Below are 21,240 nucleotides of genomic sequence, written 5' to 3'. Positions count from 1 at the left end.
GCGCGGTCCGCGTGAAGGCGTGGTTATACCGTTAGGGGCGTGGCCCATCAGGGGGCGTGACCCGCCGCGCTCTCCGTGAGCCCCGGGACGGGCGTGGCCATCAGCGGGAGGGGCGTGTCTACCGGCGAAGGGGGCGTGGCCAGCGGGAGGCCCCTCACGGTGTGGCGGGAGGCGGCGGCGCCGCCTCGGTGAGGGCGGGCCGGGCTCGGGCTCCGCTCCGGCTCCGCTCCCTGCTCCCGGCGCTGCGCGGGGAAGCGTGAGGCTCCCCTCAGGCCGCGCCTCCCCTCAGGCCGCGGCGGGACCCCGGGCCCGCGCCAGGCCGCGCCGCGCCGCGGCGCCGTGAGGGGAAGATGGCCTCTCGGAGGATCACCCGCGAGGCGTTCGAGGCCGTGGTGCAGGACAAAGTTAAGCGGTACCGCATGGAGCGGAGCGGTGCCGCGGGGGACGCCGTCCATCCGTTCAAAGGTAGGGGGAAGCGGCGCGGCGGGAGCAGCCCGGCAGCGCCTGCCATTGATTCGCCTCACGCTGCTGTTTTTTTTTCCACGTCCATTTTCATGGAAGAGGCGAACAGCTGGGGAAAGGACTGACACCGTGAAGGGAGGCGGGGGGAAAAAAGAATAAATGGGAATTCAGACAAAGGAATTCTGTTCAGCATCGCGGAGTGGGTCCGGTTCCTGCCAGGTCTCCAGGGACGGTGCTGCAGGATGGAATGCTGGTGATGGCTGATCACTTAAATAAATGTAGGGCTGTGCTGGAAGCCTTTGGGTCTTTGTGCTTGCTGTTATTTTTGGGGGGAAAAGCTCAAAGCAGGGCATCGACCTCATGAACGTAACGCAAAACGTGGTCCCTGAATTATTTCGCCTCCTAAATTTGGGATATAAAATGTCCAGCAAGACACTTGGATTGCATTCAGAGGGATGGACATTCATAGGAGAGCTTTAAAATGAAGTCTGTTATTTTTAGACTTGAATGAGCCCTGAAGAAATCATTTATATTAAACACTTCTATTTTTTGCCAAGTATTTACTTTCTCAATTGAACTTCTGGGATTGGGGAACAAAGGTTTTGGATAATGAGAATTTCCCGCAATAATGAGGGAATTGTGGTTGAGCTTGTAGAAGATCTGAATTTCTGTCCAGCTGCAGAATTCCTCCTGGGAGTTCTGGTCTGGGTGACAAGGTGGGGATTGGCCAAAGCTTGGAGTTGCTGGCCTTGGAGGTCTTTGACAATTTATAAATTCTGGGAAAGCTGAAAGTTCAGAGTTTTGATGGGTTCTATGCCTCAGGTAGAAGCTCAAGACTTGAGCCAGTGATGAGCAAAGACAGACTCGATTTGGGGGGAAGAGCTTGACCTCCTGAATTTGGGGATTGGAACACGGGAACGGGAATATGCTGACGTGGATTTCCTTCAGAAACCTCCCCCAGTTTTGACCTCTTTTCAACCTCTTACATTTCTTTGCCCAGCTCACTCCCGGCCGCTGCCCCGGCCCCGCTACAACGAGAGCTTCCACCACGACGGGCGCTTCCCTCACGCCAACTGCCAGAGCGAGGAGTGGAGCGGCGACCCCGGGCAGGATTACCCCGGGGAAAACTACCCCGGGGAGGATTACCCCGGGGAGAACTACCCCGGGGAGAACTACCCCGGCCCTTCCTACAGAGCCGCCAGCCCCCTGCTCCGCAAGGAGAATTATTTCCACGGACACTTCTCCCGGCCCGCGCCGCGGGAGCGGGAATTCGCCCGGGATTACGGGAAGTTTGGCCGCGCGGCTGCCCCCGGCCGGGAGTACGGGCAGCGGGATTACCAGCAGGGTTACGGCCCCCCGGGTTCCTGGGGAGCCGGCGGGCCGCACGGAGCCGAGTTCGGCTCCCCGGATGTTCTAGGGGATTTCAGGTCGCCCGGGCTGATGGAGGAGGAGTACGGCAGCGTGGAGGACCAGGAGTACGAGGCGGAGTTCGGGGCGCCCGACGGCGAGTTCCGGCCGCCGCTGCGCAGGGGAGGCGTGGGTAGGGGCAGAGTCCTGAGGGGGAAGCGCCTGGCCAGGGGGGTGGTGAAACCCAAGGTGTTCAAAGGAGACCTCAAAAGCCCCCTCAAGAAGTGGAGCTTGAAGAAGCCCCAGCCAGGCCTGGATCCCAAAGCTCTGGATCAGCCTCTGGAAGTGGCCGAGCGCCCCGGCCCCAAGCTGCCCCCGCACCCCGTGGCAGCCCAGAGACCCGTCCTGAGGCTGCCGAAGCCCGCCCACGTCTTCAGGAACCTCAACTTCGACCTGGTGGATAAATCTGACATTTTCTCCACCTTCGGCATCGAGATCATCAAGTGGGCCGGGTTCCACGCCATCAAAAACGACGCCGAGTTCTCGCGGCTCTTCGGGGCGCTCTTCGAGCTGGAGACTGAGACCTGTGCCAAGATGTTGGCCTCCTTCAAGTGCTCCCTGAGGCCAGAGCACAGAGATTATTGCTTTTTCACCATCAAGAGCTTGCAGCACGCCGCCCTGAAAACCCCCAAGGTGGACAACGAGTTCTTGAACATGCTGCTGGACAAGGGGGCCGTGAAAACCAAGAATTGCTTCTTCGAGATCATCAAACCTTTTGATAAATACATCATGAGGCTCCAGGACCGCCTCCTCAAGGGGGTGACCCCGCTGCTGATGGCCTGCAACGCCTACGAGCTGAGCGTTAAAACCAACGGCTTTGGCGACCCCAGGGAAATGGCCAACGCCTTCGAGACCACCGTGTCCCTGTGCCGGAAATCCCTGGCCCTGCTGGGCCAGACCTTTGCCCTGGCCTCTGTGTTCAGGCAGGAGAAAATCCTGGAGGCCGTGGGGCTGCAGGAGATGGCGCCGGCGCCGACGTCCTTCCCAAATTTCGACGATTCCACGCTCTTTGGGAGGGAGTACATCGAGAACTTGAAGGCTTGGCTGGAGAAGAGTGGGTATCCCATCCAGATGAAAAAAGGGGAGGCCGAGTCCGCGGAGCAGCTCAAAGCGGCCTCCCCCGACAGCAAAGGTAACAGGGAGGGGGGTCCGTGTTTAGGGTTTGGTTAGGTCGGGAATTCCTGACTCTGGGAATTCCAGGTGAGTCCCACTCAGGGCTGCAATTCCAGGTGAGTCCCACTCAGGGAGGGAATTCCTGGTGAATCCCACTCAGGGCTGAAATTCCTGGTGAATCCCAGTCAGGGAGGGAATTCCAGGTGAATCCCAGTCAGAACAGGAATTCCAGGTGAATCCCAATCAGGGCTGGAATTCCAGGTGAATCCCATCTAGAGCTGGGGCTGGGGGGGAATTCCAGGTAAATCCCACTCAGAACAGGAATTCCAGGTGAATCCCAATCAGGGAGGGAATTCCAGGTGAATCCCAATCAGGGCTGGAATTCCAGGTGAATCCAAATCAGGGAGGGAATTCCAGGTGAATCCCAGTCAGAACTGGAATTCCAGGTGAATCCAAATCAGAACAGGAATACCAGGTGAATCCCAATCAGGGCTGCAATTCCTGGTGAATCCCAGTCAGGGAGGGAATTCCTGGTGAATCCCAGTCAGGGCTGGAATTCCAGATGAATCCCACTCAGGGCTGAGTGGGTCCCAATCAGGGCTGCAATTCCTGGTGAATCCCAGTCAGGGAGGGAATTCCAGGTAAATCCCAGTCAGAACAGGAGCAGGGAGGGAATTCCAGGTGAATCCAAATCAGAACAGGAATTCCAGTTGAATCCCAATCAGGGCTGGAATTCCAGGTAAATCCCAGTCAGAACTGGAATTCCAGGTGAATCCCAATTGGAGCTGGGGCTGGGAGGGAATTCCAGGTAAATCCCAATCAGGGCTGGAATTCCAGGTGAATCCCAATTAGAGCTGGGGTTGGGATGGAATTCCAGGTGAATCCCAGTCAGAACAGGAGCAGGGAAGGGAATTTTGGTTTGTTTTTTTTTTTTTGAAAACAGCAAACATCAATTGTGTGAAAACACCAAAAAAATCCAACATCTTGCTGCTTGATGAGAATAAAACAAGGAGTGGTGGTTTTTTTGTTGTTTTTTTTTTTTTGTTTTTGTTTTAATGGGATTTTTTTTTATTTTAATTTTTTTTTAATGGGATTTCTTTCTCCCCACAGCCCCCCAACGAGCTGACAGGAAAGTTGTGGACACAATTGAGCAGCTGGTGAGCAGCATCGTGTCAGGAACTTTGTCTGCCAAGGACAGGAGTGCTCAGAAGAACTCTCCTGAATACTGGTGGGTGTGTGAGAAACTTGGAGTTGATAGAATTAAAACTTCAGCCCTTCACTCAGTGGGAATGATCAAAGCCTGGTGAATATTTAATCAGAATTTTGGGGTTTTTTTTTTGGTTTTTTTTTTAGGGGGGGGAATGTTTTCCTGGAGCTAATTATCCCTGGAAATGATCCTGGTGTTTGTGGCAGTTGCTTTTGATGTGCCAATAATGGCTCTTTGTTGACCCAAATTCAAGGTTTTCAAAGCAATTTGCATTTTAGGAGCAAATTCAGGTGATGGAGACATCCAGCAAGGTAACAGGGTTTAGAATTCCAGGAAAAACGTTGGAAAAGGGGGAGCTGAGGCACCTCCAGGTGTGTGAGCTGATTCATTCCTGCCAAACCCCTGCAGTATTTATTTCCTTCATCCCAGAAAAACCTGCTCAGCCTCATGTTAACACCTGGAAAAAACCCAACAAACTGGAATGCTGAGGGGTTTGTACTTAAAAAATGGAGATTTTCAGCAGATCCCTCCTTTGTTTCCTGTGTTTCTCAGGTTCCTGTGTGACAAGGAGTGCAAATCTCACAGGTTCAGGCTGTACAAATGGAGATTTTCAGCAGATCCCTCGTTTTTTCTGTTTCTCTTGTTCCTGTGTAACAAGGATTAGATATCTCACAAGTTGAGGCTGTAAAAAATGGAGATTTTCAGCAGATCCCTCCTTTTTCTCTGTTTCTCAGGTTCCTGTGTAACAAGGATTAGATATCTCACAGTCTGAGGCTGTAAAAATGGAGATTTTCAGCAGATCTCTCTTTTTTTCTCTATTTCTCAGGTTCCTGTCCAAGGAGGAGAGCCTGGAGTACAAATCTCACAGGTTCAGGCTGTAAAAAATGGAGATTTTGAGCAGATCCCTCATTTTTTTCTCTATTTCTCAGGTTCCTGTCCGACGAGGAGAGCCTGGAGTACAAATACTACAGGCTGAGGCTGTAAAAAATGGAGATTTTGAGCAGATCCCTCATTTTTTTTCTCTATTTCTCAGGTTCCTGTCTGACGAGGAGAGCCTGGAGTACAAATACTACAGGCTGAGGCTGTCAGAGGTGCAGAGGAGGAGCCTGCCTGGGGAAGGAGCTGCCCCAGAGTCCCTGCGGGCCCTGCTCTACGCCAGGAGAGTGGCCAGCATCAAAAAGAGACTTTTCAAAGGGAAAAAAAAACCTGCCTTTGTCCCTCCCCGTGCCAGCAGGGCCAGGAAGGTGAGGAGGGCAAGCAGGGGCACCCAGACTGTGCTGTCAGCTGGGACAGTGCTGAAGCACCCAGACCAAAATCTTCCAGGTGCAGCCCAGGCCAAGGTTGCCCTGGCAGAGCCCGGGCTGGCCCAGGCTGGCCTGGGTGCCACCTCGGCCTCCCAAGGTGCCAGCAGCTCCCAGGTGGCCGTGCCAGCAGAGGAGGAGGCAGGTCCTGAGGGTTCAGCAGCATCTCCTGAGCTTCTGCCAGCCCTGGGCTCTCAGTTTCCTGATGGTGAGTGAGGATTTGGGGTGCAATTTGGGGTTTTAAATCCTTGAAGGGGGTAAAAAAAAAATGGCATGGGGTTAGATTGGGAGTGTTAAATTATATCCAGGAAAAAAACCAAACTTCTCCTGCAATTCACAAAAATTCCTGCTGGAAACCCCAAATCATTTCTTTAACTCTGTATTTATGAATTGGGTAGTTCTCAGCTGCACTGACATGGGGTTAGATTGGGAATGTTGTGTCCAGGAAAAACCCAAATTCTCCTGCAATTCACAAAAATTCCTGCTGAAAACCCCAAATAATTTCTTTAATTCTTTAACCAAACATCAGTTATTTAATTCTGTATTTATGGAGTGGGTAGTTCTCAGCTGCACTGACATGGGGTTAGATTGGGAATGTTAAATTATATCCAGGAAAAAAACCAAACTTCTCCTGCAATTCACAAAAATTCCTGCTGGAAACCCCAAATCATTTCTTTAACTCTGTATTTATGAATTGGGTAGTTCTCAGCTGCACTGACATGGGGTTAGATTGGGAATGTTGTGTCCAGGAAAAAAACCAAACTTCTCCTGCAATTCACAAAAATTCCTGCAGGAAACCTCAAATAATTGCTTTAATTCTGTGATGGAAACCCCAAACATCAGTTATTTAATTCTGTATTTATGGAGTGGGTAGTTCTCAGCTGCACTGATTTGGGGTTAGACTGGGAATGTTAAATTATATCCAGGAAAAACCCAAACTTCTCCTGCAATTCACAAAAATTCCTGCTGAAAACCCCAAATAATTTCTTTAATTCTGTGATGGAAACCCCAAACATCAGTTATTTAATTCTGTGATGGAAACCCCAATCATTTATTTAATTCTGTGATGAAAACCCCAAACATCATTTATTTAATTCTGTATTTATGGAGTGGGTAGTTCTCAGCTGCACTGACATGGGGTTAGATTGGGAATGTTAAATTGTGTCCAGGAAAAACCCAAACTTCTCCTGCAATTCACAAAAATTCCTGCTGGAAACCCCAAACATCATTTCTTTAACTCTGTATTTATGGAGTGGGTAGTTCTCAGCTGCAATGATTTGGGGTTAGATTGGGAATTTTAAATAATAGCAGGCAAACCAAACATGAGTTAGATGTGAAATTTTAAATTGTGTCCAGTAAAAAACCCAAACTTCTCCTGCAATCTAGTTAACTACAAAAAGAATTCCTGCTGGAAACCCCAAACATCAGTTATTTAATTCTGTATTTATGGAGTGGGTAGTTCTCAGCTGCACTGGTTTGGGGTTAAATTTGAAATTTTAAATTGCATCAAGAAAAAAAAAAAAAAAAAAACAACAAACCAAATTGGTCCTGCAATCCAAAAAGAAATTCTGCTGGCATTTCCAAAAGAATTTCCTTTTTTCTTTCACAAGAAGAATTCCTGCTGGAAACCCCGGAGCCCATTTCTTTAATTCTGTTTTTTGGAGCTCTCAGCTGCCCTGACCTTTCCTAACAGAACTCCTGTTCCTTGCAGTGGATGCCAAAACCATGGAAACTGCAGAGAAACTCGCCAGGTTTGTGGCTCAGGTAGGGCCAGAGATCGAGCAGTTCAGCATTGACAACAGTGCAGACAACCCCGACCTCTGGTGAGTCCCTTCCCTGAGCTTCCCTGAGCTTCCCTGAGCTTCCCTGAACTTCCCTGAACTTCCCTGAACTTCCCTGAACTTCCCCTTCCCTTCCCTGAGCTTCCCTGAGCTTCCCTGAGCTTCCCTGAGCTTCCCTGAACTTCCCTGAACTTCCCCTTCCCTGAACTTCCCTGAGCTTCCCTGAACTTCCCTGAACTTCCCCTTCCCTGAGCTTCCCTGAGCTTCCCTGAACTTCCCTGAGCTTCCCTGAGCTTCCCTGAGCTTCCCTGAACTTCCCTGAACTTCCCTGAGCTTCCCTGAGCTTCCCTGAGCTTCCCTGAACTTCCCTGAACTTCCCTGAGCTTCCCCTTCCCTGAACTTCCCTGAACTTCCCTGAACTTCCCCTTCCCTTTTCCTGAACTTCCCTGAATTTCCTTTCCCTTCCCTTTCTCTGAACTTCCCTTCCCTTCCCTTCCCTTCCCTTCCCTTCCCTTCCCTTCCCTTCCCTTCCCTTCCCTTCCCTTCCCTTCCCTTCCCTTCCCTTCCCTTCCCTTCCCTTCCCTTCCCTTCCCTTCCCTTCCCTTCCCTTCCCTTCCCTGAACTTCCCTGAACTTCCCTGAACTTCCCTGAACTTCCCTTCCCTTCCCTGAACTTCCCTGAACTTCCCTGAACTTCCCTTCCCTTCCCTTCCCTGAACTTCCCTGAACTTCCCTACCCTGAATTCAGGGAAGATAAGGCAAAAAATCCAGGGAAATAAGGTCAAAAAGCAAGGGAAATTAAGGACAGAATTCACTAATTCACTAATTCTTCATTAATTTCCAATGAATTCATTAATTCTTATCCCCCCTGCATTTTTCCCCTTATCCCCCTGCATTTTTCCCCTTATTTCCCCTGCATTTTCCCTGCATTTTTCCCCTTATCCCCCTGCATTTTTCCCCTGGGCTTTTGACCTTATCCCCCTGCATTTTCCCCCTTATCCCCCTGCATTTCCCCCCTTATCCCCCCACATTTCCATTCTCCGTTTCCCACCTCCCCACCTCAGGTTCCTCCAGGATCCCACCAGCCCCGCCTTCAAATTCTACCGCATGAAAGTTTTCCAGCTGTGCCCCTCCATCACCTTCAGCCCCGAGGCTGCAGAAGCTGCCACAGCTGCAGGGACAGCCCTGGAGAACGAGGAGGACGAGGAGGAAGAAGAGGAAGAAGAAGAAGAAGAAGAAGAAGAAGAAGAGGAAGAAGCTGAGTTTGAACCCTCCCAACCTCAGGGGGACGAGGAGGAGGAGGAGGAGGAGGATGAGGAGGACGTGGCAGCAGGTAGAAGGGTGGCAAACCTAGAGGAAGATTTGGTGTCCAGAGCAGGAGAGGAGATGTCAGGAGGTGAAGTGCAGCTCTCCAGCCCCTCTGACGGCGCTGTCCCAAATCTGTCGACACAGGCACCCGGCCCGGCCCCCGGCGCGCGCTTCCCCCGCAAAAGGGTCAGCTCCAAGTCCCTGAAAGTGGGCATGATCCCTGCCCCAAAAAGGATCTGCCTCATCCAGGAGCCCAAAGGTCAGTGGGAATTGAAATTGTTACATTTTATAGTAAAATAAAAGAGGATTTGGGCAAAAATCCCCATTTTTCGGGTGTTGTCGCTTTAAAAAATGGCATTTCTTTAATGCAAAAGGGTCAGCTCCAAGTCCCTGAAAGTGGGCATGATCCCTGCCCCAAAAAGGATCTGCCTCATCCAGGAGCCCAAAGGTCAGTGGGAATTGAAATATTTCAGTTTTGTATTAAAATAGAAGAGAATTTGGGGAAAAATCCTGAGTTTTTAGGAGTTGTCGCTTTAAGAAATGGCATTTCTCCAATAAAAAATTCAGCTCCAAGTCCCTGAAAGTTGGGATGATCCCAAACCCCAAAAGGATCTGCCTCATCCAGGAGCCCAAAGGTCAGTGGGAATTGAAATTGTTACATTTTATAGTAAAACGAAAAAGGATTTGGGCAAAAATCCCCATTTTTCGGGTGTTGGCGCTTTAAAAATCACATTTTTCCAATACGAAATTCAGCTCCAAGTCCCTGAAAGTTGGGATGATTCCTGCCCCCAAAAGGATCTGAGCCCAAAGGTCAGTGGGAATTGAAATTGTTACATTTTATAGTAAAACGAAAAAGGATTTGGGCAAAAATCCCCATTTTTCGGGTGTTGGCGCTTTAAGAAATGGCATTTCTCCAATATGAAATGGCAATTCTCCAAGTCCCTGAAAGTTGGGATGATCCCTGCCCCCAAAAAGGATCTGCCTCATCCAGGAGCCCAAAGGTCAGTGGCCGTTGAAATATTTCACTTTTATATTAAAATAGAAGAGAATTTGGGGAAAAATCCTGAGTTTTTAGGAGTTGTCGCTTTAAGAAATGGCATTTCTCCATTACGAGATTCAGCTGCAAATCCCTGAAACTTGGGATGATCCCTGCCCCAAAAAGGATCTGCCTCATCCAGGAGCCCAAAGGTCAGTGGGAATTGAAATTGTTACATTTTATACTAAAATGAAAAAGGATTTGGGCAAAAATCCCCATTTTTCAGGTGTTGTCACTTAAAAAATCACATTTTTCCAATACGAAATTCAGCTCCAAGTCCCTGAAAGTTGGGATGATCCCAACCCCAAAAGGATCTGCCTCATCCAGGAGCCCAAAGGTCAGTGGGAATTGAAATATTTCAGTTTTGTATTAAAATAGAAGAGAATTTGGGGAAAAATCCTGAGTTTTTAGGAGTTGTCGCTTTAAGAAATGGCATTTCTCCAATAAAAAATTCAGCTCCAAGTCCCTGAAAGTTGGGATGATCCCAAACCCCAAAAGGATCTGCCTCATCCAGGAGCCCAAAGGTCAGTGGGAATTGAAATTGTTACATTTTATAGTAAAACGAAAAAGGATTTGGGCAAAAATCCCCATTTTTTTAGGTTTTGTCACTTAAAAAATCACATTTTTCCAATACGAAATTCAGCTCCAAGTCCCTGAAAGTTGGGATGATCCCCACCCCCAAAAGGATCTGAGCCCAAAGGTCAGTGGCTGTTGAAATATTTCAGTTTTATTGTAAAATAAAAGAGAACTTGAGCAAAAATCCCCATTTTTTAGGTATTTTGTCATTTAAAAAATCACATTTTTCCAATACGAAATTCAGCTGCAAGTCCCTGAAAGTTGGGATGATCCCAACCCCAAAAGGATCTGCCTCATCCAGGAGCCCAAAGGTCAGTGGGAATTGAAATATTTCACTTTTATATTAAAATAGAAGAGAATTTGGGGAAAAATCCCCATTTTTTGTGTGTTGTCGCTTTAAAAAATGGCATTTCTTCAGTAAAAAATTCAGCTCCAAGTCCCTGAAAGTTTTGATGATCCCAACCCCAAAAAGGATCTGAGCCCAAAGGTTGGGTGGGCATTGAAATATTTCACTTTTATGTTAAAATAGAAGAGAATTTGGGCAAAAATCCCCATTTTTTAGGTGTTTTGTCACTTAAAAATCACATTTTTTAATGCAAAAATGAACACAAAATTCACTTTAAATCGCCATTAAAGTAGCAAAGGGTAGAAGAGCCCAAAGGTCAGTGGGCATCAAAATATTTCAATTTTATACTGAAATAAAAGAGGATTTGGGGGGGAAAAAAATCCATTTTTTAGGTGTTTTCTTGCTGGTTATTGCTTAAAATTTGCTTTTTTTTTTTATTTTTTGTACAAAAATGGCCACAAAATTCACTTTAAATCCGCATTAAAATGGCAAAGGAGAAGCTGAAGAGAAAAACCCAAAGGTCAGTGGGCCTGGAGATGTTCCAGAGGAGAATTTGGGCAAAAATCCTGATTTTTTTTTGGTGTTTTCTCACTTAAAAATGGCATTTTTTTAATACAAAAATGACCACAAAATTCACTTTAAAAGGAGAAGCTGAACAAATCATTTATCTCAAACATCTCCCAGTATTCTCTGAGTATATATTTCAATTAAATTGAGTCTAGATTGAATTCTTAATTAATTCTGATTTTTTTTATTGCTAATTTCTATTCATTTTTAATATTGAATTTTTATTTCTAATTTCTCTTCTTGTTTTTTTTTTTTTTTTTTTTTTAGGTCCAGGCTTGAAATGCAAATTTCTGGATTTTTTTTTTTTTTTGAAGCTGTGCTTTGGAGGTTTTTTTTATTGAAATAATTGGAATTTCCAGGTGAATTTTGGATTTCTTTGCCTTGCAGTGCATGAACCTGTCAGGATTGCCTATGACAGACCCCGGGGCTGCCCTGCCACAAAGAAGAAAAAGGTAAAAAAATTCACATTTCTGCCCCAAAATCCAACCAAAATTGAGAAAGGGTTTGGAAAAACAAAACAACAACAAAAAAAAAAACACCAAAAAAAACCACAAAAAAAAACCCACAAAAAAAACCCAAAAAAAACCCCACAAAAAACCAAAAAAAACCCCAAAAAAAAAAACCCAAAAAAACCCCAAATATAAACCACAAAAAAACCCCAAACAAACAAAAAAAAAAACCCCAAAAAAATCTTTTTTTTTCTGGAAAGAAAGAAATTAATTTTTAAAAATTTATTTCAAAATTCCTTTTTTTTTTGCTGTAAGGATTTAAAAAATCCTTTAAAAGAAGAAAATTCCTTTAAAAAATTTCCCTTGGAAATAAGGGAATTCCTTTAAAAATCTCCTTGAAAAGAAAGGAAATTCCTTTTTAAAAATCCTTTAAAAATCCCATTTAAAAAAAGGAAAATTCCTTTAAAAATTCCTTTAAATTAAGGAAGTTCGTTTAAAAAAAAATCCTTTAAAAATTCCTTTAAATGAAGGAAATTCCTTTTAAAAAATCCTTGAAAAATCCCATTAAAAGAAGGCAAAAACTCCTTTAAAAACCCATTTAAAATCAGGAAATTCCATTGAAAAAATTCAATTTACACCGGTCTCAATGGGAATTTCAGCCATTTCACCAACCCCACTCCCAGCCCAATAAAATTTAATTTTTTTCCCATTTTTTTTCCCGTTTTTTCCCAGAAAGCCAAGGAGGTGGAGGAGCCCCAGAAGAGGCTGAGCCCCAGGAACTCAAAAATCCCTTTCAAAGAAAGGAAATTCCTTTAAGAGAAGGAAAATTCCTTTTAAAAAAAATTCCTTTAAGAGAAGGAAATTCCTTTTAAAAAATCCTTGAAAAATCCCATTAAAAGGAGGCAAAATTCCTTTAAAAATTCCTTTAAAAATTCCTTTAAAAAAGGGAATTTCCATTGAAAAAATTCAGTTTACACCGGTCTTGATGGGAATTTCAGCCATTTCACCAACCCCACTCCCAGCCCAATAAATTCCCATTTTTTTCCCATTTTTTCCCGTTTTTTCCCAGAAAGCCAAGGAGGTGGAGGAGCCCCAGAAGAGGCTGAGCCCCAGGAACTCAAAAATCCCTTTCAAAGAAAGGAAATTCCTTTAAGAGAAGGAAAATTCCTTTTAAAAAAAATTCCTTTAAGAGAAGGAAATTCCTTTTAAAAAATCCTTGAAAAATCCCATTAAAAGGAGGCGAAATTCCTTTAAAAAATTCCTTTAAAAAAAGGGAATTTCCTTTAAAAAAATTCAATTTACACCGGTCTTGATGGGATTTTCAGCCATTTCACCAACCCCACTCCCAGCCCAATAAAATTTAATTTTTTTCCCATTTTTTTCCCATTTTTTCCCAGAAAGCCAAGGAGGTGGAGGAGCCCCAGAAGAGGCTGAGCCCCAGGAACTCAAAAATCCCTTTCAAAGAAAGGAAATTCCTTTAAGAGAAGGAAAATTCCTTTTAAAAAATTCCTTTAAGAGACGAAAATTCCTTTTAAAAAATCCTTGAAAAATCCCATTAAAAGGAGGCAAAACTCCTTTAAAAAATCCTTTAAAAAAGGGAATTTCCCTTAAAAAAATTCAATTTACACCAGTCTTGATGGGAATTTCAGCCATTTCACCAACCCCACTCCCAGCCCAATAAAATTTAATTTTTTTCCCATTTTTTTTCCCGTTTTTTCCCAGAAAGCCAAGGAGGTGGAGGAGCCCCAGAAGAGGCTGAGCCCCAGGAACGTGGGCTTCCAGATGCTGCAGAGGATGGGCTGGCAGGAGGGGCACGGCCTGGGCACGCGCGGCCGCGGCATCCGCGAGCCCGTGCGCCTGTAAGGGGAAACGGGGCATTCCTGGGGGGTTTATGGGGAAAATGGGGGGTTTAATGGGGGATTTAATGGGGAAAACATGGGGGTTTAATGGGGGATTTATGGGGAAAATGGGGGATTTAATGGGGGATTTATGGGGAAAATGTGGGGGTTTAATGTGGGATTTAATGGGGAAAATGTGGGATTTAATGGGGGATTTATGGGGGAAAATGTGGGGGTTTAATGGGGAAAATGTGGGGGTTTAATGGGGGAAAATATGTGGGGTTTAATGGGGGATTTAATGGGGAAAATGTGGGGGTTTAATGGGGAAAATATGGGGGTTTAATGGGGAAAATGTGGGGGTTTAATGGGGAAAATATGGGGATTTAATGGGGAAAATGTGGGGGTTTAATGGGGGATTTGTAGTGGAAAATATCGGGGTTTAATGGGGGATTTAATGGGGAAAATGTGGGGGTTTAATGGGGGATTTAATGGGGAAAATGTGGGATTTAATGGGGAAAATGTGGGGGTTTCATGGGGAAAATATGGGGGTTTAATGGGGAAAATGGGGGATTTAATGGGGATTTAATGGGGAAAATGTGGGGGTTTAATGGGGGAAAATATGTGGGGTTTAATGGGGGATTTATAGGGGAAAAGATGGGGGTTTAATGGGGAAAATGTGGGAGTTTAATGGGGGATTTAATGGGGAAAATAGGGGGGGTTAATAGGGGATTTATAGGGGAAAATATGGGGGTTTAATGGGGAAATGGGGTTTATAAGGGAAAATATGGAGATTTAATGGGGGAAATAGGGGGATTTAATGGGGAAAATACAGGGATTTAATGGGGGATTTATAGGGGAAAATAGGGGGTTTATAAGGGAAAATATGAGGGGTTTATGGTTGAAAATAGGGGGGTTTAATAGGGGAAATGTGGGTTTTTCAACTGGGAATTCACCTTCTAATGGGAACTGGGGAGAAAAAAATCAAAATCATTGAAAATCATTTCAAACGCCGTAAACAATTCAAAACAATCGGCTGCCCCAGGCACCGCAGGGTGCGGGGAGTGGGAAAGAAGGGATTTTTTTGGTTCCCAGCGGGTCGTTGTGTCCCCAGGGGTGCCACCTCGGCCGGCGAGGGGCTGGGAGTGGCCGGGGAGCAGAGCCACGAGGACGCCTTCGACATCTTCCGCCAGAGGATGATCCAGATGTACCGGCAGAAACGGGCGAGCAAGTAGGTGAGTGCAGCCGGGATCCCCTGTGCACAGGCTGGATCCCACAGGGAGCCCTGGGCACAGGCTGGATCCCTGTGGGATCCCTGTGGGATCTCTGTGTGATCCCTGGGCAGCCAGGCTGGATCCCCGGCTGGATCCCACAGGGAGCCCTGGGCACAGGCTGGATCCCTGTGGGATCCCTGTGGGAGCCCTGGGCACAGGCTGGATCCCTGTGGGATCTCTGTGTGATCCCTGGGCAGCCAGGCTGGATCCCCGGCTGGATCCCTGTGGGAGCCCTGGGCACAGGCTGGATCCCTGTGGGATCCCTGGGCAGGCAGGCTGGATCCCCGGCTGGATCCCTGTGGGAGCCCTGGGCACAGGCTGGATCCCAGGCTGGATCCCACAGGGAGCCCTGGGCAGCCTGAGATCCCTGGGCAGGCAGGCTGGATCCCAGGCTGGATCCCACAGGGAGCCCTGGGCACAGGCTGGATCCCTGGGCAGGCAGGCTGGATCCCTGGGCAGGGATCCCTGTGGGATTCCTGTGGGATCCCTGTGCAGGCAGGCTGGATCCCAGGCTGGATCCCAGGCTGGATCCCTGTGTGATCCCTGTGCAGGCAGGCTGGATCCCAGGCTGGATCCCTGTGCACAGGCCGGATCCCAGGCCGGATCCCAGGCCGGATCCCAGGCTGGATCCCTGTGTGATCCCTGCCAGCCGTGTGCGCCGTCACCCCGGGCTTCCCTGGGGAGCTCCTTCTGATTTCTGAGCAGCTTTTCTCTCTTTTTTCCTCCTTTTTTTTTTTTTTTCTCTTTTTTTTCTCTTTTTTTCTCTTTTTTCCCTCTTTTTTCTTGTTTTTCTCTTTTTTTTTCTTTTTTCCTCTTTTTTTTTCTCTTTTTCTCTTTTTTCCCCTCTTTTTTCTTCTTTTATTTTTTCTCTTTTTTCTCTTTTTTCCCTCTTTTTTCTCTTTTTCTCTTTTTTTCCTCTTTTTTTCTCCTTTTTTCCTCTTTTTTTCCCCTTTTTTTCTTTTTCCCTCTTTTTTTCTCTTTTTTCTCTTTTTTTTTTATCTTTTTTTCCTTTTTCCTCTTTTCCCCCTTTTTCCTCTTTTTTCTCTTTATTTCTCTTTTTTCTCCCCTTTTTTCTTCCCTTTTTCCTCCTCTTTTCCTCCTTTTTTCCTCCTTCTTTCCTCCCTCTTTTCCCTCCCTTTTCCCTCCTTTTTTTTTCTTCCCTCTTTTTCCCTCATTTTCCTCCTCTTTTTTCTTCTTTCTCCCCTCTTTTCTCTCTCCTTTTCTGTTTTTTTCTTCCTCTTTTATTCTCTTTTCTCTCTTTTTTTTTTCCTCTCCTTTTTTCCCTCTTTTTCTCTCTTTTCTCTCATTCCAGCTCCAGGCTCTCTTCCATGAAGACCCCAGAGCCCCTCCCCTCCCTCCCGTGCTCTCTCTGCTGGATTTTGGTCGGATTTCCCTGGAATTCCATCCCAAACTCTGGATTTTCCATCCCAAATTCCAGATTTTCCCTGGAATTCCACCCCAAATTCCGTATTTTCCATCCCAAATTTCAGATTTTCCATCCCAAATTTCAGATTTTCCCTGGAATTCCACCCCAAATTCCAGATTTTCCATCCCAAATTTCAGATTTTTCGTGGAATTCCACCCCAAATTCCGGATTTTCCATCCCAAATTTCAGTTTTTCCCTGGAATTCCACCCCAAATTCTGGATTTTCCATCCCAAATTTCAGATTTCCCCTGGAATTCCACCCCAAATTCCGGATTTTCCATCCCAAATTTCAGATTTTCCCTGGAATTCCACCTCAAATTCCAGATTTTCCACCCCAAATTTCAGATTTTCCCTGGAATTCCACCCCAAATTCCGGATTTCCCATCCCAAAATTCAGATTTTCCCTGGAATTCCATCCCAAACTCTGGATTTTCCCTGGAATTCCACCCCAAATTCCGGATTTTCCATCCCAAATTTCAGATTTTCCCTGGAATTCCACCCCAAATTCTGGATTTTCCATCCCAAATTTCAGATTTTCCCTGGAATTCCACCCCAAATTCCCTCCTTTCCGTGCAGCTTTCCATCCCAAGAGAGGAGAAATGAACATTTTTTCCCCCATTTTGGTGTCAGTAACACTTTGGTAGAAATGTTAAATCCAATAAATGTAGAGCTGGACAATTCCTGCTTCCTGTGATCTTTAATTTGGATTTTTCCTTGTGACTTTGGCCCTTTGCAGGAGATACGCATTTGTATTTTTATTTTCATTAAATTAAATTTATTTTTTTTTGGGTGGAATTTGGAATTCCTCTGGGTGCAGAGCAGGATTTTGGGGGTCAAAATCTATTTTTGGGATGGGATTCCTCACCAAAAACTGGAATTAATTCTTTCCCAAAAATCAATGTACAACTTCTTTATTTTTTGTTTTTCCTCTTGACCTCCCACTCTACTTCCAATTTTTATTTTGCCCAAATAAAGCCTGGCCTCAAAAATCCAAATATTCTCCTTTTGCCTTCTTCCCTACCCTACAGCAGCTACATTTTCTAATTAAAACCCAATTAAACCCCTTTTTAATCACCTTTTTAATCCTGCATGCCAAGCACGGCCCCAGGGGGGTTTGAGCAATAAAAACACCTGAAAAATCAGAATATGCTGAAAGCCCCACGGGGATTTTCGGAAATAAATCAAATTTTGGGGTTTTTGGTGACCTTTGTTGGGTTTGGGGCTGGGGCTCTTGGAGTTCTCTGTGCCAGTAAAATTCTGGGGTTGGAATTTGGGGTTTGGGATTTGGGCTTTGGGATTTTGGGGTTTGGAATTTTGGGGGTTGGGATTTCAGGGGTTTGGAATTTTGGGGTTTGGGATTTTGGGGTTGGAATTCTGGGTTTGGGATTTTGGGGTTTGGGATTTCAGGGTTTGGGATTTTGGGGGTTGGGATTTTGGGGGTTGGAATTTGGGCTTTGGGATTTCAGGGTTTGGAATTCTGGTGTTGGGATTTTGGGGTTTGGGATTTTGGGATTTGGGCTTTGGGATTTTGGGGGTTGGAATTTCAGGGTTTGGGATTCTGGTGTTGGAATTCTGGGTTTGGGATTTTGGGGTTTGGGATTCTGGTGTTGGGATTCTGGGGTTTGGGATTTTGGGGGTTGGGATTTCAGGGGTTTGGGATTTCAGGGGTTTGGGATTTCAGGGGTTTGGGATTCTGGTTGTTGGGATTTCAGGGTTTGGGATTTCGGGGTTTGGAATTTTGGGGTTTGGGATTTTGGTGTTGGAATTCTGGGTTTGGAATTTTGGGGTTTGGGATTTTGGTGTTGGAATTCTGGGTTTGGAATTTTGGGGTTTGGGATTTCAGGGTTCCTGCGGTTCTGTGGGGTCAGGGAGGGGTTGGGGTGGGAGGGACCTCAAAGCCCATCTGGGGACACCATGGGGACACTTTGGGGACACCACGGGGACACCATGGGGACACTTTGGGGACACCCAGGGCACAGCCTGGGGACACTTTCTGCCATCCCAGCTGCTTCCAGCCGTGTCCCTGCCCAGTGTCCCATTCCCTGCCCTCATCCCTGTCCCCTGTCCCTGTCCCCATTCCTCTCTTTGTCCCTGTCCCCTCTCTGCTGTCCCCATCCCTGTCCCATTCTCTGTCTCTGTCCCCGTCCCTGTCCCCCTGTCCCCGTCCCCATCCCTGTCCCTGTCCCCTCTCCCCTGTCCCTGTCCCCATCCCTGTCCCTGTCCCCTGTCCCTGTCCCTGTCCCCTGTCCCTGTCTCTGTCCCCATCCCTGTCCCCTCTCCCCTGTCCCTGTCCCCATCCCTGTCCCTGTCCCCATCCCTGTCCCTGTCCCCTGTCCCTGTCTCTGTCCCCATCCCTGTCCCCGCTCCCCTGTCCCTGTCCCTTGTCCTTGTCCCTGTCCCCTCTCCCCGTCCCCTTCTTGTCCCATTCCCTCTCCCCTGTTCCTGTCCCCTGTCCCCTCTCCCCTGTCCCCATCCCTGTCCCCATCCCTGTCCCTGTCCCCTCTCCCCTGTCCCTGTCCCCTTCTCTGTCCCCATCCCTGTCCCTGTCCCCATCCCTGTCCCCATCCCTGTCCCTGTCCCTCTCCCCTGTCCCCATCCCTCTCCCCTCTCCCCTGTCCCCATCCCTGTCCCCATCCCTCTCCCCTCTCCCCTGTCCCCATCCCTGTCCCCATCCCTCTCCCCTCTCCCCTGTCCCCATCCCTGTCCCCATCCCTGTCCCTGTCCCCTCTCCCCTGTCCCCATCCCTGTCCCCATCCCTGTCCCTGTCCCCTCTCCCCTGTCCCCTGTCCCTGTCCCCGTCCCTGTCCCTGTCCCCATCCCTGTCCCCCTGTCCCTGTCCCCCTGTCCCTGTCCCTGTCCCCATCCCTGTCCCCCTGTCCCTGTCCCCCTGTCCCTGTCCCCTGTCCCCCTGTCCCTGTCCCCTGTCCCCTGTCCCCTGTCCCTGTCCCTGTCCCCTCCCAAGCCGGGCCCGTCCCCTCCCTGCCCCTGGGGATCTCTAATTAACGGGCACAATTAAATCTGGCTAATTGGGTCACGGGGGCTGCAAACGGGGTCGGGGGCTGCAGCTGCACTTCCTTAATGGCACAAAGGACAAATATCATTTGTTATATATATATATATATATATATAATTTGTTATATATTATACATATATATCATTTGTAATATATATATATATATATCATTTGTTATATATTATATATATATATCATTTGTAATATATATATATATATATCATTTGTTATATATTATATATATATATCATTTGTAATATATATATATATCATTTGTAATATATATATATAATTTGTTATATATTATACATATATATCATTTGTAATATATATTTATGTGTATATATATATATATGTATATAATATTTGTAATATCAGCCCTGGGAGTTACCATTAAACACAGTCAAATTCAATGTATTTATTACGAAATATAAACATTCAATATCATATATTTCTATTGTAGATATTAATATATTTATAATGAGTTCTCAATGTATTCATATTTCTATAATACATATTATTACTATAATTATATATTAATATAATTATTACCTTATTTATAATATAATAATGTATTCTATTATATAGTTAATATATAATTATAATATTATGTGATAATATGTAATATAATGTAGTAAAATATAGTGTGATTATAACACAATATAATATAACATAATGTAATATATAATAGATCATGATATAATATCATTTTCATATAATAATATATATATTATATATATAACATAATATAACATAATATAATATGACATCATAATATAATATTATATAGTATATTATGGTATAATATAGTATTAATATATAATATAATGTAATGTAATATATAATATAATATAATATAATATAATATAATATAATATAATATAATATAATATAATATCATTATATTGTTATACTACTATATTATTAATGTAATGATATCCTTATTAACAGTATCATTGACATATATTCAATATGTATATATTCCAAAAAAATGGGGCAAAATGCAAATTTCTGCTTCCTTAGATTTGTAAAAATTGTAAAAAGCAAATTTTTTGCTTCCTTAGATTTGTAAAAATTGTAAAAAGCAAATTTTTGCTTCCTTAGAATTGTAAAAATTGTAAAAAGCAAATTTTTTGCTTCCTTAGAATTGTAAAAAATGGGAAAAAGGAGCTGCCTGTGCCTTTTTTTCCCTGGGCTTTTCCTGAGCAGCACCTCGGGGTAATTCCCACCCAAGAAAAGGGGAAATTCACTTGGAAAAAGGAGAAAAAGGAGAAAAGCTGAACTTTCAGCTTCTCCCCTCTGAGCCGTGGCCACACCTCGGGTATCAATAAAATTAATTTTAATAAATGAAATTTGATTTGTGACATTTTTGGACAGAGGGAAATGTGGGAAAAACCAAAAAAAACCACCCAAAAAAAACCAAAATAAAACCAAAACAAAAAAACCCAAACAAACAAAAAAAAAGAAGTGGGGGAAATAATTTTGAGAGGTTAAAAAAAAGGGGAAAAGGAGAAAAAAAATTGGGGGCAATGGGTGGGAGAGCTCTGGGCAGCGAGGAATAATTGGAATTCCTGTGGAGCAGGGGAGCAGCAGCCCCAGGGGCGCCCGAGCCTTTAATGAGTTCCTTTAAACAGAAAGCTGAAGGTGAATTTGGGGTATTTTTAGTGCTGGAGGATTCATTTCTGTGAAGCGTTCCCGAAAAGTGGCTCAGGCTCCTTCTGGAGGGGAATTTTGAGCGGGTGTGGGAAAAAAAAAAAAAAAAAATGAATTTTGGGTTTAAAAGCAGCAGCCGGGGGCAGATCTTGGTGTTCATTGGAGATTTTTCTGCTCTAGGAAGAGATGGGGGATCCTTGCAGGGGTTTAAATTTCAGTGGTTTAAATTCAAGTCCTAAATTCAAGTCCTAAGTTTAGATCCTAAATTCAAACCCTAAGTTTAAATCCTAAATTCAAGTCCTAAATGTAAGTCCTAAGTTCAAATCCTAAGTTCAAATCCTAAATTCAAATCCTAAATTTAAATCCTAAATTTAAATCCTAAGTTCAAATCCTAAGTTTAAATCCTAAGTTCAAATCCTAAATTCAAATCCTAAATTTAAATCCTAAATTTAAATCCTAAGTTCAAATCCTAAATTCAAATCCTATG

General features: G+C 45.2%; 1 protein-coding gene across 5 annotated transcripts; it reads left to right on the top strand.

The window, feature by feature from the left end:
• Positions 1-14: 14 nt before the first annotated feature.
• On the top strand, positions 15-20,475 carry SUGP2 (SURP and G-patch domain containing 2). Of its 5 annotated transcripts, none has more exons than XM_053999363.1 (12): positions 15-465; positions 1,463-3,001; positions 4,093-4,210; positions 5,223-5,698; positions 7,202-7,313; positions 8,335-8,603; positions 8,723-8,837; positions 8,959-9,026; positions 11,491-11,555; positions 13,275-13,411; positions 14,502-14,618; positions 20,246-20,475. In XM_053999363.1, the coding sequence occupies exons 1-12, from the start codon at positions 351-353 to the stop codon at positions 20,379-20,381; spliced, it is 3,267 nt and encodes a 1,088-aa protein (XP_053855338.1). In that variant the 5' UTR covers positions 15-350; the 3' UTR covers positions 20,382-20,475. The 5 variants fall into 5 exon arrangements, with proteins under 5 accessions (XP_053855338.1, XP_053855340.1, XP_053855337.1 ...); XM_053999365.1 differs by having other exon boundaries at positions 14,502-14,622; positions 20,246-20,323; XM_053999362.1 differs by lacking the exon at positions 20,246-20,475 and adding an exon at positions 15,974-17,255.
• Positions 20,476-21,240: the final 765 nt, after the last annotated feature.

The sequence above is a fragment of the Vidua macroura genome, chromosome 26 (assembly GCF_024509145.1).
Source record: "Vidua macroura isolate BioBank_ID:100142 chromosome 26, ASM2450914v1, whole genome shotgun sequence".
NCBI lineage: Eukaryota > Metazoa > Chordata > Aves > Passeriformes > Viduidae > Vidua > Vidua macroura.
Note: the sequence above shows the minus strand (reverse complement) of the source record. Positions and strands in the feature narration are given on the sequence as shown.